Source organism: Haliotis rufescens, unplaced genomic scaffold, assembly GCF_023055435.1.
Source record: "Haliotis rufescens isolate VD_foot unplaced genomic scaffold, xgHalRufe1.0.p SCAF_1, whole genome shotgun sequence".
Taxonomy (NCBI): Eukaryota; Metazoa; Mollusca; class Gastropoda; order Lepetellida; family Haliotidae; genus Haliotis; species Haliotis rufescens.
In genome coordinates, this window is record NW_025963779.1 from 88,493,584 (window position 1) to 88,510,793 (window position 17,210).

Sequence of the window (17,210 nt, forward strand, 5' to 3'; positions counted from 1 at the left end):
ATAGGCAGCTGTGTTCTTGCAATAAGCGATAGGCAGCTCTGTTCTTGCAATAAGCGATAGGCAGCTCTGTTCTTGCAATAAGCGATAGGCAGCTCTGTTCTTGCAATAAGCGATAGGCAGCTCTGTTCTTGCAATAAGCGATAGGCAGCCTTGTTCTTGCAATAAGCCATAGGCAGCTCTGTTCTTGCAATAAGCCATAGGCAGCTCTGTTCTTGCAATAAGCGATAGGCAGCCTTGTTCTTGCAATAAGCAATAGGCAGCTCTGTTCTTGCAATAAGCGATATGCAGTCTTGTTCTTGCAATAAGCGATAGGCATCTCCGTTTTTGCAATAAGCGATAGGCAGCCTTGTTCTTGCAATAAGCGATAGGCAGCCTTGTTCTTGCAATAAGCGATAGGCAGCTCTGTTCTTGCAATAAGCGATAGGCAGCTCTGTTCTTGCAAGAAGCGATAGGCAGCCTTGTTCTTGCAATAAGCGATAGGCAGCTCTGTTCTTGCAATAAGCGATAGGCAGCTCTGTTCTTGCAATAAGCGATAGGCAGCTCTGTTCTTGCAATAAGCGATAGGCAGCTCTGTTCTTGCAATAAGCGATAGGCAGCTCTGTTCTTGCAATAAGCGATAGGCAGCTCTGTTCTTGCAATAAGCGATAGGCAGCTCTGTTTTTGCAATAAGCGATATGCAGTCTTGTTCTTGCAATAAGCGATATGCAGCTCTGTTCTTGCAATAAGCGATATGCAGCCTTGTTCTTGCAATAAGCGATAGGCACCCTTGTTCTTGCAATAAGCGATATGCAGCCTTCTTGCATTAAGCGATAGGCAGCCTTGTTCTTGCAATAAGCGACTGGCTGCTCTGTTCTTGCAATAAGCGATAGGCAGCCTTGTTCTTGCAATAAGCGATATGCAGCCTTGTTCTTGCAATCAGCGATATGCAGCCTTCTTGCAATAAGCGATAGGCAGCTCTGTTCTTGCAAAAAGCGTAAGACAGTCATGTTGTGCACCGTTCACTGCAGGCGATTTCGTGTATTTGTTGCCTACATTCGTTTAAAAAGTATGGATCAGTAGTGAAATATCGATATGCAAGCTGTTAAAACTACGCTTGGGTTTTTAATTGTGGCTTGTGGCTGTTTATTGTTACTTATGTTACTAAAATATCTTCACATATTTGTTTTTAGGGGGCCGGCGTATATGTAATGCAACGGGGATAACGGGTTCTCAGGTCAAGTTGTTGAGTTTCTCTTGTCCAGGACAAAGTCTTTCACAATCATAATCAAACACCCCTTAAAACAGACTCTGCTACCCAACAGCACACCCTGCTACCAGACAGCGAACCTTGCTACCAGACAGTACACCCGGCTACCAGACAGCACACCCTGCTACCAGACAGCACACCTGGCTCCCCGATGACACACCCTGCTACCAGACAGCGAACCTTGCTACCAGACAGTACACCCGGCTACCAGACAGCACACCCTGCTACCAGACAGCACACCTGGCTCCCCGATGACACACCCTGCTACCAGACAGCACACCCCGCTACCAGACAACACACCCTGCTACCAGACAGCACACCCTGCTACCAGACAGCACACCCTGCTACCAGACAGCACACCCTGCTACCAGACAGCACACCCTGCTACCAGACAGCACACCCTGCTACCAGACAGCACACCCTGCCACCAGACAGCACACCCTGCTACCAGACAGTACACCCTGCTACCAGACAGCACACCCTGCTACCAGACAGCACACCCTGCTACCAGACAGCACACCCCGCTACCAGACAGCACACCCTGCTACAACAAATCTATGTCACAGACGCTGTATCAGAGTGACCGTGACCCGTACCAGCATGTGTGCGTGGCTACCCGGAACATCACCGCGTTGAGTGCATCGTGCCGGGAGATGTTGCGGCTACAACAGACGACGTAAAACATGGGATAACGATTTTAATGGACTCAACGGGCTCTGGGAGTGTAAATAAACTGACTCATATAAAACTGACTGGCCCCACGGCAAACCGGGTCTTAGGTTAACCACCCACCCTCTTTGCCTTCTGTTTGAAATGCTCGCCTGTTCTGACGATGCACCTGAACTGTAAGACGTAACACACACTGCGACAGACTTGCAATTAATCGATCTTTCAGGAAGGGAACCACGGGAAAAATCGATGTCACAGTGGCTGCTCAAGCCCTTCCAGTTACTAGGTCATAGGAATCATCCTGTACGCGAGGTGAAATGGGTTTCACGTTGGGCTTAAGATTATTGTACTTATATAGCGACGTACGTGCGTGCGTGCGTGCGTGCGTGCGTGCGTGCGTGCGTGTGTGTTAGTCACGACTATTTATGGTTCTATCCCACTAAGATACCATGCCGCAGTTTAACATGGATACCCCACTCAGACACTCCGTATTTAAGAGAACCCCAATTTCTTGTTTTATCCCCATAATGCTCAGCGTCAGGCATGGTAACAGCAAGTACCATCTTTTATCGTGTTTTCGTATGACGCAGCCGGGGATCGAACCCCGACCCTTTCGCTCTCCGGGCAGACGCTCTATCCACTAGACCAAGGCGGCTCTCGAATAATCTTGTAACTTATCCTGCCCAGTTAGCTGATGTTAGTCGATAAACCCGTTGGATAGTTATGTGTACATAATGTCAAAACAATTGGTCTTAAAGATTATGAACTTTGACCTTAAGAAATAGGTCATGCGTTATAGCATTAACAGTCCACGCTGTGCCAGAGGTCACATTGTATAGGCAGAAGCTGACACTAACCGTACATCATAGATGCCTTCACAAGCGTGCTGGATCATGATGTCTTGTATGTTCACATATTGCGTTTGTGTGATAGAAATGCACGTTATGACACAGTATATCCAAGAAGGCAGATCTTTAGCCAATAATGTTGTTTTTACTCGTTCTTTTTTTGTATCCAGAGAAACACAGCAAATTCTTCAATGTATTGTAAACATCTTACTCGTATCAGCAGTAAACGTTTCTACCCTAGCATAGTTCTGTCATGACTAACATGCATGTGCAGTTGCCAGGGGGAGAAGGGTTATCTCGCTGAGCAAACATGCACACCAATGCACCGGCATGTCAGTGTGTCTATGTTACACGTGCACGTTAATGCACCAGCATGTCTGTGTGTCTGTGTTTGTTTGTTCTTTAACAACACATTCAGCAATAGTCTTGCTATATGACGGCGGTTTGTAAATAATCGAGTCTGGACCAGACAATCCAAGATTGACAATCATGGCATCGATCCACGCAATTGGGATACGATGACATTCATTAACCAAGTCAGCGAGCCTGACCACCCGATCCCGTTAGTCGCGCTTATGACAAACGTAATCCCCTTTTACAGCAAGCATGGGTTGCTGAAGACCTGTTCTCGCCCAGATCTTCACGGGTGATGTGTCTGTGTTACGTGCACGTCAATGCGCCAGCATGTCTAGGTGTCTGATTCACGTGCACGTCAATGCACCAGCATGTCTGTTAGTCTGTGTTACACGTGCACGTCAATGCACCAGCATGTTTGTGTGTTTGTGTTACACGTGCACGTCAATTCGCCAGCATGTCTGTTAGTCTGTGTTACACGTGCACGTCAATGCGCCAGCATGTCTGTTAGTCTATGTTACCCGTGCACGTCAATGCGCCAGCATGTCTGTGTTTCTATGTTACACGTGCACGTCAATGCACCAGCATGTCTGTTAGTCTGTGTTACACGTGTACGTCAATGTGCCAGCATGTCTGTGTGTCTATGTTACACGTGCACGTCAATGCGCCAGCATGTCTATTCGTCTGTGTTACACGTGCACGTCATTGTGCCAGCATCTCTGTGTGTCTATGTTACACGTGCACGTCAATGCGCCAGCATGTCTGTGTGTCTATGTTACACGTGCACGTCAATGCACCAGCATGTCTGTTAGTCTGTGTTACACATGCACATTAATGCGCCAGCATGTCTGTGTGTCTGTGCTTTCACGTGCACGTCAATGCACCAAGAATTCAGCAAAGGATGGCTACTGACTCAAATCTATGAAAAGTCGGTAAACACTTTCCGTATTCAACACACATGAAACATTGCGGCAGTGAGGATGACTTTGTCTCCTCAACAGATACAACGCACCTGTGTTGAATATATTGAACAAAATGTGAAAATACGGAATCATATCCTCAATACAAAGTGCGTGCGGTGAATATAGCATATATAATTGTACACGCTCTGATTATGAAATACAAAAAGGCAGGGCTTTCCATGCGTCTAGAACTGGAGAATAGACGCAAATAGTTTGCATCGAGTGCCCCACTGATGTTTGAGACATTAATTCAGTTGTAGCATGCACATTAAATTTAAACGATTTTTCATAGTCAGTCAAGTTCAGACTGTCCACAGATCCATGTCCGATTTTCGTATTAAACAAAGACATTTTCATCCCAAATTAGCGTAAAAAAGACGTGGCTACAGACTGTATGAAAGGCTACGCCTACTGATTATTAGAAATAACTGAATACCAGTCACGTGACCCCACGGACCCCGAACTCAAAATGTATCACAATCCCAAGGAATAACAGAGACCATAGTCGGTTCCTACAGTGTGTTCCATTTCATCCTTTGGTATACCATAGAAACACCACGTATATTACTTTCAGATACTTCCGTGATCCACAAGAGCTTTGGACCTTCAGTTAATAACGTCCAACATAAAGACGTCCTGACAATGTGCACATGACAATGATGACCAACACATGACATTGATGACCAACACATGACAATGATGACCAATACATGACAATGATGAACAACTTTGGACAATGATGACCAACACATGACAATGATGACCAACACATGACAATGATGACCAACACATGACATTGATGACCAACACATGACACTGATGACCAACACATGACAATGATGACCAATACATGACAATGATGACCAACACATGACAATGATGAGCAACACATGACAATGATGACCAACACATGACAATGATGACCAATACATGACAATGATGACCTACTTATGACAATGATGACCAACACATGACAATGATGACCAACACATGACAATGATGACCAATACATGACGACGATGACCAACTTATGGCAATGATGACCAACACATGACAATGATGACCAACACATGACAATGATGAACAACTTTGGACAATGATGACTAACACATGACAACGATGACCAACACATGATAACGATGACCAACACATGACACTGATTACCAATACGTGACAATGATGACCAACACATGACATTGATGACCAACACATGACAATGATGAACAACTTAGGACAATGATGACTAACACATGACAACGATGACCAACACATGATAACGATGACCAACACATGACACTGATGACCAACACGTGACAATGATGACCAATACATGACAATGATGACCAACTTATGACAATGATGACCAACACATGACAATGATGACCAACATATGACAATGATGAGCAACACATGACAATGATGATCAACACATGACAATGATGACCAACATATGACAATGATGAGCAACACATGACAATGATGATCAACACATGACAATGATGACCAACATATGACAATGATGACCAACACACGACAATGCTGACCAACACATGACAATGATGACCAACACATGACAATGATGACCAACACATGACAATGATGACCAACACATGACAATGATGACCAACAAATGACAATGATGACCAACTCGTGACAATGATGACCAACACATGACAATGATGACCAACACATGACAATGAGAAGGATGTACGGAGGCAGACATGCGGCATGACAGATTAACTATAGTCACATGAAAAATCCCGGGTGTTGTTTCACTTCTTTTGAGTAGTATATATAACTCAGATAAAAACTTACCTTTTTAATGCTTCAACTTTTCAATCGTTCAAAACATGACTTCCGTTGAGCTGAATAGCGATGGATGCCTTACTAGCATAAAATCAGCTGAATTTAAACATGCTCTTGAAATGTGATAAGAAGCCTCATCTTAAATTAGAATACAACTTTAATAGAGAAGGAAAAAATAATGATTCTCCAAATAAGATTTTATTATAATTCTACAACAAGATATACTGGCATAATGTCCTATAGCTCTGTAAATGCGCGTCATGGAATGGAAACATTATGTCCCGCGCCTTCGCGTGGGGGACAATCAGCTATTATTATCAAGCGTGAAACTAGGCATCAGGAAAATTAGATTACAAAATTTGTATTGGATCAATATCAATATCGCATGACAACCCACTTCCTCTTCAGTCACAATCTATGTATGCACCACCTCTCCTTATCCGCGTTGTTTGTAACATTTTAATAAATATTCAGCCACACCAAACTTATATTGTCCTGGAAAAACTTGGGACACGGTTGTATAAACAGGCATAATGCACAATGTTGTACTTGGTAACCATATGTGCTGACTGACTGAGGGCCCGTACAGTGTACATGTGCACACTGTACAGATTGGCAGAGCCTGTACACACTGTACAGTACCTAGTGCACAGTGTGTGTACGAGCTCTCCGTCAATCAGCAGCCTGTTACTAGATACCGTACAGTGTGTACGAGCCCTATGTCTATCAGCATAGACGCTAAGAGTTGTCTGCACAGATGTGCAGCCACCCCAGTAGCACTGACTCCATGGCAGCCACCTGATACCCGGTTTAGTTATCTCCTACCATGAGTAATGCTTTACGTCACTTTTAGCTATATTCCAGCAATGTCACAGAGGGGGACACCAGAAATGGTCTTCACACATAGTACGATCGACTGGAAGCTATTCTGCCTCAGAATCCCCACGGTAGGCCGTATTACCGAATGTCACATCGGAAGTGTAACAATAGTCGCTACACATCCGGCAAACATATGCTGCCCACAAGGAGACAGTCATGCCTTAGCATACGATCGGTAGAAAAACGAAAACAAAGATTTCCTCTATAAGAGGTGAGCTAAACATGTTCCATCACACACAGGGACCTCGCCTTGTACTATCCGATACGACCATCGCGACTCCTGTTAAGAATATAGGTCTCTAGCAACCTATGTGACCAGGCTCAAAGGTTTCAATCACTGAATTGTCTGGCCCAGATTAAATTATGACAGATCGTCGTCATATAGCTGGAATATCGCTGTGCTCGGCGTTAAACAAACAAACAAACAATCAAACTGATATGTGAATGCATGAGTTGTTCCTATCAACAAATGTTTCAGTTTCTCTTCCAGGTCAGTCACATATAATAGAACAGTCATGTTTCAACACTAGCCGAAGGATGGAATTATGAAGGCACAATAATTGTATCAGATTTGATAAAAGCTTTTGTTTGAATGTCACGCTGCGCGTATCTGCTACTGTGTTGTGTGCTCACACGACAGACAAGATGGATGAAGGAGAGAGGGGAGTGGCCTGCAGACAACGCGTCAGTCAGGTGCGAGTTCAACAGGATGCTACAAGTGACATGAACTCATTTAGCGGGATCGTTCGTGGAAATATCTGTTGCAAACATTTAAAAGAAACGTAAATTATATTCATAATACCGACAATATATACGCACGTACTGCAGTTATCTAGACTGGACATATTAGATGACAGTCAGCGCCTTCAATAACCGAGAACGAAGACAAATATTTATTGAATAAATATTTAAAATACTCAATATTCAAAACGATTTCCCCCAAGTAAAATAAACCTCGGATTCTGTTTTAACAGACTGATTCAAATTTAAATCGGAGAAGTTATGTAGGTAGCAAAGAGAGTAGGAGTCAAAGCACGATGGACGTACTGACACATGATGCTGGTGAATCATGCTGATTGAGCACTTATCATTGTAATAGTCGTGATATTCGTGTGGTGACAGTTCCATTGTGTGCTGCTGTGATGTTGAAGACACGCCCAGTGCCTACCTCCCTGTATTGTACTGCTTGGGCACTGGTCCCATCGGAGCATCAAACCCTTTTAATCACTGTGTGGAGCAGCAAGTTCATTCCACAGCATGTGTCAGTCGAAAGTTTTTAACTTAAGTACATACTTTGACTGTATAATTTTATTTGTAAGTAATTATTTACCAGATATCTGTCTATGTGAGATGGAGGTTGACATGACCAGTAAGGCTGGTTCAGTACACAGGGCACAGAGGGAGATTTGCTCTCACATTACAGGAAAAGCGGGGACAACATGAGGGGGACACGCTGTGGTAGTGAGGGGAACACGCTGTGGTAGTGAGGGGGCACGCTGTGGTAGTGAGGGGGCACGCTGTGGTAGTGAGGGGGCACGCTGTGGTAGTGAGGGGAACACGCTGTGGTAGTGAGGGGAACACACTGTGGTAGTGAGGGGGACACTCTGTGGTAGTGAGGGGGACACGCTGTGGTAGTGAGGGGGACACACTGTGGTAGTGAGGGGACACGCTGTGGTAGTAAGGGGGACACGCTGTGGTAGTGAGGAACACGCTGTGGTAGTGAGTGGGACACGCTGTGGTAGTGAGGGGACACGCTGTGGTAGTGAGGGGGACACTCTGTGGTAGTGAGGGGACACGCTGTGGTAGTAAGGGGGACACGCTGTGGTAGTGAGGAACACGCTGTGGTAGTGAGGGGGACACTGTGGTAGTGAGGGGGACACGCTGTGGTAGTGAGGGGGACACACTGTGGTAGTGAGGGGGACACGCTGTGGTAGTAGGGGGGACACGCTGTGGTAGTGAGGAACACGCTGTGGTAGTGAGGGGGCACGCTGTGGTAGTAAGGGGGACACGCTGTGGTAGTGAGGAACACGCTGTGGTATTGAGGGGGCACGCTGTGGTAGTAAGGGGGACACGCTGTGGTAGTGAGGGGAACACGCTGTGGTAGTAAGGGGGACACGCCGTGGTAGTGACGGGAACACGCTGTGGTAGTAAGGGGGACACACCGTGGTAGTGACGGGAACACACTGTGGTAGTAAGGGGGACACGCTGTGGTAGTGAGGGGGCACGCTGTGGTAGTAAGGGGGACACGCTGTGGTAGTGAGGATCACGCTGTGGTAGCGAGGGGAACACACTGTGGTAGTAAGGGGAACACACTGTGGTAGTAAGGGGAACACGCCGTGGTAGTAAGGGGAACACACTGTGGTAGTGAGGGAAACACGCCGTGGTAGTAAGGGAAACACGCCGTGGTAGTGAGGGGAACACGCCGTGGTAGTGAGGGGAACACGCCGTGGTAGCGAGGGAAACACACTGTGGTAGTGAGGGGGACACGCCGTGGTAGTGACGGGAACACACTGTGGTAGTAAGGGGGACACGCTGTGGTAGTGAGGAACACGCTGTGGTAGCGAGGGGAACACGCTGTGGTAGTAAGGGGAACACACTGTGGTAGTAAGGGGAACACGCCGTGGTAGTAAGGGGAACACACTGTGGTAGTGAGGGAAACACGCCGTGGTAGTAAGGGAAACACGCCGTGGTAGTGAGGGGAACACGCCGTGGTAGTGAGGGGAACACGCCGTGGTAGCGAGGGAAACACACTGTGGTAGTGAGGGGAACACGCCGTGGTAGTGAGGGAAGCACGCCGTGGTAGTAAGGGAAACACGCCGTGGTAGTGAGGGGAACACGCCGTGGTAGTGAGGGGAACACGCTGTGGTAGCGAGGGAAACACACTGTGGTAGTGAGGGGAACACGCTGTGGTAGTGAGGGAAACACACTGTGGTAGTGAGGGGGACACGCCGTGGTAGTGAGGGAAACACACTGTGGTAGTGAGGGAAACACACTGTGGTAGTGAGGGGGACACGCCGTGGTAGTGAGGGAGACACGCTGTGGTAGTGAGGGGAACACACTGTGGTAGTGAGGGGGACACGCCGTGGTAGTGAGGGAGACACACTGTGGTAGTGAGGGAAACACACTCTGGTAGTGAGGGGGACACGCCATGGTAGTGAGGGAGACACGCTGTGGTAGTGAGGGGAACACACTGTGGTAGTAAGGGGGACACGCCGTGGTAGCGAGGGAAACACACTGTGGTAGTGAGGGGAACACGCTGTGGTAGTAAGGGGGACACGCCGTGGTAGCGAGGGAAACACGCTGTGGTAGTGAGGGGAACACACTGTGGTAGTAAGGGGGACACGCCGTGGTAGTGAGGGGAACACACTGTGGTAGTAAGGGGGACACGCTGTGGTAGTAAGGGGGACACGCCGTGGTAGTGAGGGGAACACACTGTGGTAGTAAGGGGGACACGCTGTGGTAGTGAGGGAAACACACTGTGGTAGTGAGGAACACGCTGTGGTAGCGAGGGGAACACGCTGTGGTAGTGAGGGAAACACACTGTGGTAGTGAGGGAAACGCGCTGTGGTAGTGAGGGAAACACACTGTGGTAGTGAGGGGAACACGCTGTGGTAGTAAGGGAAACACGCCGTGGTAGTGAGGGAAACACACTGTGGTAGTGAGGGGGACACGCCGTGGTAGTGAGGGGAACACGCTGTGGTAGTGAGGGAAACACACTGTGGTAGTGAGGGGAACACGCTGTGGTAGTAAGGGGAACACGCTGAGGTAGTGAGGGAAACACGCTGTGGTAGTAAGGGGAACACGCTGTGGTAGTGAGGGGAACACACTGTGGTAGTGAGGGGAACACACTGTGGTAGTGAGGGGGACACGCTGTGGTAGTAAGGGGAACACGCTGTGGTAGTAAGGGGAACACGCCGTGGTAGTGAGGGGAACACGCTGTGGTAGTGAGGGAAACACACTGTGGTAGTGAGGGGAACACGCTGTGGTAGTGAGGGGAACACACTGTGGTAGTGAGGGGAACACGCTGTGGTAGTAAGGGGAACACGCTGTGGTAGTGAGGGAAACACACTGTGGTAGTAAGGGGAACACGCTGTGGTAGTGAGGGGAACACACTGTGGTAGTGAGGGGAACACGCTGTGGTAGTAAGGGGAACACGCTGTGGTAGTGAGGGAAACACACTGTGGTAGTAAGGGGAACACGCTGTGGTAGTGAGGGGAACACACTGTGGTAGTGAGGGGAACACACTGTGGTAGTGAGGGGGACATACAGTGGTAGTGAGGGGGACACGCTGTGGTAGTAAGGGGAACACGCTGTGGTAGTAAGGGGAACACGCCGTGGTAGTGAGGGGAACACGCTGTGGTAGTGAGGGGAACACACTGTGGTAGTGAGGGGGACATACAGTGGTAGTGAGGGGGACACACTGTGGTAGCGAGGGGGACACGCCGTGGTAGTGAGGGGGACACGCTGTGGTAGTAAGGGGCACACACTGTGGTAGCGAGGGGACACACTGGTTGCGAGGACACACACGGAACCATGGAGATGACAGAACACACACACACACACACACACACACACACACACACACACACACACACTGTTTTATACAATGTTTCAGTACCGCCACGTGATAACCACGACGGGCCCAACGTGAACTAAGTGTGATGAGCACGTTGCTTTACTCTGCGCGTTGTATAATAAGACAATTCCTTTCTATGTGCCTGGTGAACGTATGGCAAGCCGTTTTCACATTTATTACGGAATTACAGATATCTTCAATTGTTTTAAAGATATCCTGAATTGAATTGAAGAAATGCACCAAGAAAACATTTGATGGAAGTACGTGGTCTCTGAGATGGGAGTTGGTACTATATTGGAAATTAATACCAGAACTTTAACTTGAATGGCAAGAATAAAATGAAGGCCTAACTACACCAGCTACATAGGTCTGGGGTTACATTCAAGAAAGACGTGTTGGCCAGCGGGAGACGTTGAACAACTTTTGTGCAGCTGCAACTAATCTTGTTGACGTCATTGATATGACAAGGCCGTCTTCTCTGTGTGTGGGCAGTGTCAGGGTATAGCGGAGACTCCTACTTCATGGTGAAGCATCAGACTCCTTTACAGTTTCCCGAGACAACCCACTCGACACTGCGGAGAATCGAACCCACCGTCGGTCAACTGGTGAATGGTTAAGTGAACTAAAACTGCGTGATTGAACTGAATGGTTTAGTGATACATACATGCGTGATTGAACTGGAGTATGGTTTAACGAAATACATGTGTCTGATTGAACTTGTGAATGGTTTAGTGAAATCTATGTGATTGAACTTGTGAATGGTTAAGTGAAATACACCTGCGTTATTGAACTGATGAATGGTTTAGTGAACTAAAACTGCGTGATTGAACTGAATGGTTTAGTGATACATACATGCGTGATTGAACTGGAGTATGGTTTAACGAAATACACGTGTCTGATTGAACTGATGAATGGTTTAATAAAATAGGCCTACGTGATTGCACCTTTGAATGTTTTAACTAAATAAACCTGTGTGATTGAACTTGTGAATGGTTTAGTGAAATAAACCTGTGTGATTGAACTTGTGAATGGTTTAGTGAAATCTATGTGATTGAACTTGTGAATGGTTAAGTGAAATACACCTGCGTTATTGAACTGATGAATGGTTTAGTGAACTAAACCTGAGTGATTGAACTGATGAATGGTTCAGTGAACTAAACCTGAATGATTGAACTGATGAATGGTTTAACGAAACAAACCTGTCTTTTTTAAGTTGTGGAAGGTTTAATGAAACACACCTGTCTGAATGGACTGATGAACGGTTTAACGAAATAAACCGGGCTTATTGACCTAGTGAAATGTTTTACGACTAAGTGCGTGAGAGACCCACCAACATAACATGTGCGATCCTGTCAACATGATGCATGCTCTGCCAAAGACGTGCAAAACGAGCAGAAAGTGTGCATCATGTCCTGTCGCCGAAATGTTGCGACTCAGAGTCGGTGCACAGGACGCCTCACCCACTGAGAGAACGGCTGGCTGTTGGCACCTTCTTTACATTGGTGCCATACGAGACATCGTTGTACGTTCCATCTTCATGTCAGCATTAATGGGAGGTCATGCTGGACGCCTCCGGCCTTTGAACAGTATTTTAGGAATATCATGTTGGATGAAAGCCCGAAATGATGCAGGTCTTACAGGTTTACCACTTTGGTGAAACCCACGAGCTCGGGTATGGTGCTGACAACCTAGAAACGTGATCAGAGCAAATCTGGGGTTCGAACTCACGATCGTTGGTTTCGGGTACACCTAAGGAACGTAACTCTGCAGCAAATAATAAACTACTCGACATTCATAGGCGTACTCTTATATTCATACCGCAACAGCCCTAAAAAAACATCTGCTTTAAAAAAATGTGCTTTCTAAGCCGTCTAGGTCTGCCAATACAACTGAATGACAATGGCGAGAACTGTCCGTATGGCAACATGTCCAAGCCATCAGTTCCCTCGACCCCTGCCGGACACACAGAATACCCATAGGCCACGTACAGTAGAGTATAGGGACAAACACAGTAGCAGGATCACCGTGTTTGACAGGCACTGAGTTTATTTATCTGACTTATAAGAGACATATATACCATAACCCTATCAATCATGTCCAAAGGATAAATAAACAAAATGTATGTCGTCTGAATAAAAACTCTCTTGTCTCTACAGCTCCGCAAATGACTCTATTACTGCACTCGGCTACTTCCCAAGTCTGTATTGATGCTTCTATTGGTTTCACTCATGGGGAAAAGATTTCCAGTGTTCGCCATGGTGCTCCGCTTGGTAAACTATTGACCATACACAAGCGGCGGAGATCGATAGCATGACTCACACAGATGTAGATGTGGGCTGTGCGGCTGCCTCAGACACCGCGTTCCAAACCGGCAGTAGAAGCAAGAGCAGCTTCACACGTTGAGAAGAACTCGCATACAATAGATCAGGTCTTGTAACATCTAGAAGAATTGGTTTTCCTTTTTTCAGAACAAATTCTCGTTTTACATGTTACTCCCCAACTATCCCCGTAGGGACTACAGTGTGGGCGCAGCCAGCAGAAACGTCTGCTTGTGGTGAGACAGGGCGAAAATGGATCGGGTGGTCGGGTTCGGTTGATTGCATGACATCGTATCCCGACGGAACGCTGCTCATGCTATCAATCAGTGGTTTGTTTGGCCCAGGGTAATTTTTATAGGTCATCGCGTTATAGCTGAACTATTGCTTACTGCGGCGTGACCCAACATTCCCTCACTCACCCATATAACCCATGTGTACCCATGTAGAACTTTAGAAAGGGATCTAGCACAAACACCTAGCTTGTGTTACGGGGCTTGGTTTCTTGCCAACAGTTACTGTTTGCTTTCTGAAAGGGGTGTTTTAAAAAACTATGAAAGGTGATATCTGCACATAACGAGACAGGTGAAAAATATGACCAACCAGGTAGGCACCCATAGACCACCATAATCCTGTAGTCATGCAACGTAGAAAATACTATTCTTAATTATGCTGTACCATGTTTGCCTGAACTGAAGTGTGCAAATGTGTAATTGAAGTAGGCCTCTTTCGTGTGAGTAGATCACGATCGCTAGTCACACTACTTACACACCCTGTACATGGCCAGGCAGAGAACGTCACCAGGTCAAGGAAATACACATGTGAGCAATGTAAGGCAATATTCAATGTTAAGCATTGTGTACCTTGTCGATATCACTGTGGGCTAATGTTCCAGAAGGTACATTAAAATGGCGTAGGTTTCATGAAGGTACAGTAAAATGGCGAAGGTTTCATAAGGTACAGTAAAATGGCGTAGGTTTCATGAAGGTACAGTAAAATGGCGTAGGTTTCATGTGTACAAACAAGCGTGTAATGCTTTATTGAATGTTCAGCTGGGTGGTCAGCAACAATCGTAAAAAATAAAATAGTGATGCTTGTGAATTGAAATGCCGGGTATTAGGTACATCACGTGTCTACCTATATACAGCTTCGTCGAGTGTCTACCAAAAAACAGCTGTATAAAGATGTACCACGTGTTTACATATATACAAATGTACCACGTGTCTACAAATATACAGCAGTAAAGTGTGTACATATATACAGATGTACCACGTGTCTACATATATACAGCTGTACCATGCGTATACTTATATACAGATGTATCACGTGTCTACATATATACAGGTGTACCACGTGTCTACATATATACAGCTGTACCACGTGCCTTCATATATACCACGTGTCTACATATATACAGATGTACCACGTGTCTACATGTATAAAGCTTTATGACACGTTTATCTACATTCCGATGTACCACGTGTCTACCTATATATACAGCTTCAACACGTGTCTACCTATATATACAGCTTCAACACGTGTCTACCTATATATACAGCTTCAACACGTGTCTACCAATATATACAGCTTCAACACATGTCTACCTAAACAGATGTTTCACATACTTCTACGTATATAGTTGAACCTCGTCTCTCACATGTCTACATGATAGTATTCATAGATGCAGCAAGTGCCTTCATACATACTCATTTATTGTGTGCATTCTGTGTGTACCTGTAAACACAAACATGTAGTTGTATAACTATATAGTGTCATACCTATATAGTGTCATACCTATATAGTGTATATGCATGTATAAGAAGATCGACAATGGTGTGACATGGTGTGACATGGTGTGCCACGACGGGGTTAAAGCACCTACCGACTGCCGGCCCGATCCCATGTGCCGGGGGACATCGAAGGAGCGGTTGTGTCGGATCACTGGTCGTTCACGACGTCGTCTCTGGTTGGGCACAGACTGTGTTCTATGATGCGGTCCTCGGTTCATCTTGGAGTAACGGTATGAACTGTACAAGCAGGATCCAACTGATAACGAACTGATCACCTCAACCAGGTTGATTCATGGACACCCGCGAATCCTCAGTTAATCCACAGTAAATGATGCACGAAATATACAGAATCAGAATGAGGAAAACTGTGCCCTCGATAAGATTTTCTAGGTTTTGACACCAGCCTCATACAAATAGGGCCTTGGCCTAGAATTAGCGGGTCATTCAGTTGCCACCAGTTTTTAACTCGGTAGAAAATAGATCCAGATGTTCTCGAGCAGACGACAATTCCACAACGAGGATCACGTAATGCACGAACAATGAACGCCACAATCAAATAAGAAAACACAACCAGACACTGTACAAACTTCTACACACTCACTGTAAACGCCAACAACGTACATAGATGGACAGTGAACTCTTCAACACGAAATGAAATATGTTCCTGTAATTCCTCAATCGACTCTCCAATTGAACAACCATGAAACTTTGAAATATCCGCGCCTGGTCTTCTTACCGCGTCAGTATCGATTAATCGTCAGGGCCCTTCCTCCAAATAATATAAAGCCTGTCCTCACAATATCTCCGTGTAGACAGTAGTGACTCTTTATCTGCCACTTCTCGTTCGGTTAAGCTGTTTTTCGTTCACAACACTGCAGCCTGGGCTAGACATGCTGTAATGTCGCCACTGACGTCCTTGTGAGTGTAGGTGTAAACACCACTGCGGGACTCCTGTGTGGCGAATAACAACATGCCCTCCTGTAAACGTTACACTGTCATCAAGGAAGTACGTTTTTGTTAAGTCATTTGGCGCGTATCCCAAATCGAGCTTTTACACTGTCAGCCCAATTGTAATACAGGTCGACCGTCGCGTGAGGATTGAAATCAGACACTGCGGTATAGACTGAGAAGCAGTTGGAATGACTGTGCAGTGGCATTGAACACTGCGTAACACGAGAGAGGAGTCCGCTCGCCTCTGCAGTTGAAATCGTATGTGCATATACTTACGAGCGGGCAAGCCAGATTTTCCAAACGTCAGTCGTTCGTTATCCAAACTGAAACCCTTTGACGATTGTTGCCGTGCTATGATACGCGTCCATGTTAAGATAACGAATGGGTTGAACGATTCATGCGTGTAGAATTTGTCAATACGACGGCTGGATGCGGCAGTTGAGTGGGGCCCATATAGGGAGAGATATTGTCTGCTCGGAACATGCCGCAATTCTCAACATCGTCAGCGAATGTTGGCGCAGTTGGAGTGTGCTTGATGGGAATGCTGAGGTACACAACGAATGGTGCAACGAACTAAGAAAGGCACAGTTACCCCAAGATTACAGCGGATTAGATTATGTCAGGGCATACAACAGGTGGGCTGAGCAATTTATAGAAGCGTTTCTTTTCCTTGACTGCAGATAAAAGATCCTCCCAGTAAATAAATTTACATAAATATATTACCTTTTAAGGTAGACATGCTAACATTTGGGATATATGCTAGGTGCCCTTTTTATTAGATGGACTAAATAATCATATGTTGGGTAAATACGGA

At 46.1% G+C, this 17,210-nt stretch overlaps 1 protein-coding gene across 4 annotated transcripts in view; it reads right to left on the minus strand.

Annotated features, from left to right (window-relative positions):
* LOC124118918 (E3 ubiquitin-protein ligase NEDD4-like) overlaps positions 1 to 16,779 on the minus strand; it is a 92,836-nt gene extending 76,057 nt beyond the window's left edge. For 2 of the 4 annotated variants that reach the window (XM_048403024.1, XM_048403019.1), the window contains exon 1: positions 15,538 to 16,779. In XM_048403024.1, the coding sequence (XP_048258981.1) occupies positions 15,538 to 15,663 (126 nt within the window). In that variant the 5' untranslated portion in view covers positions 15,664 to 16,779. The remainder of the gene's footprint in view (positions 1 to 15,537) is intronic. The other 2 variants (XM_048403026.1, XM_048403027.1) reach the window with 2 other exon arrangements.
* Positions 16,780 to 17,210: the final 431 nt, after the last annotated feature.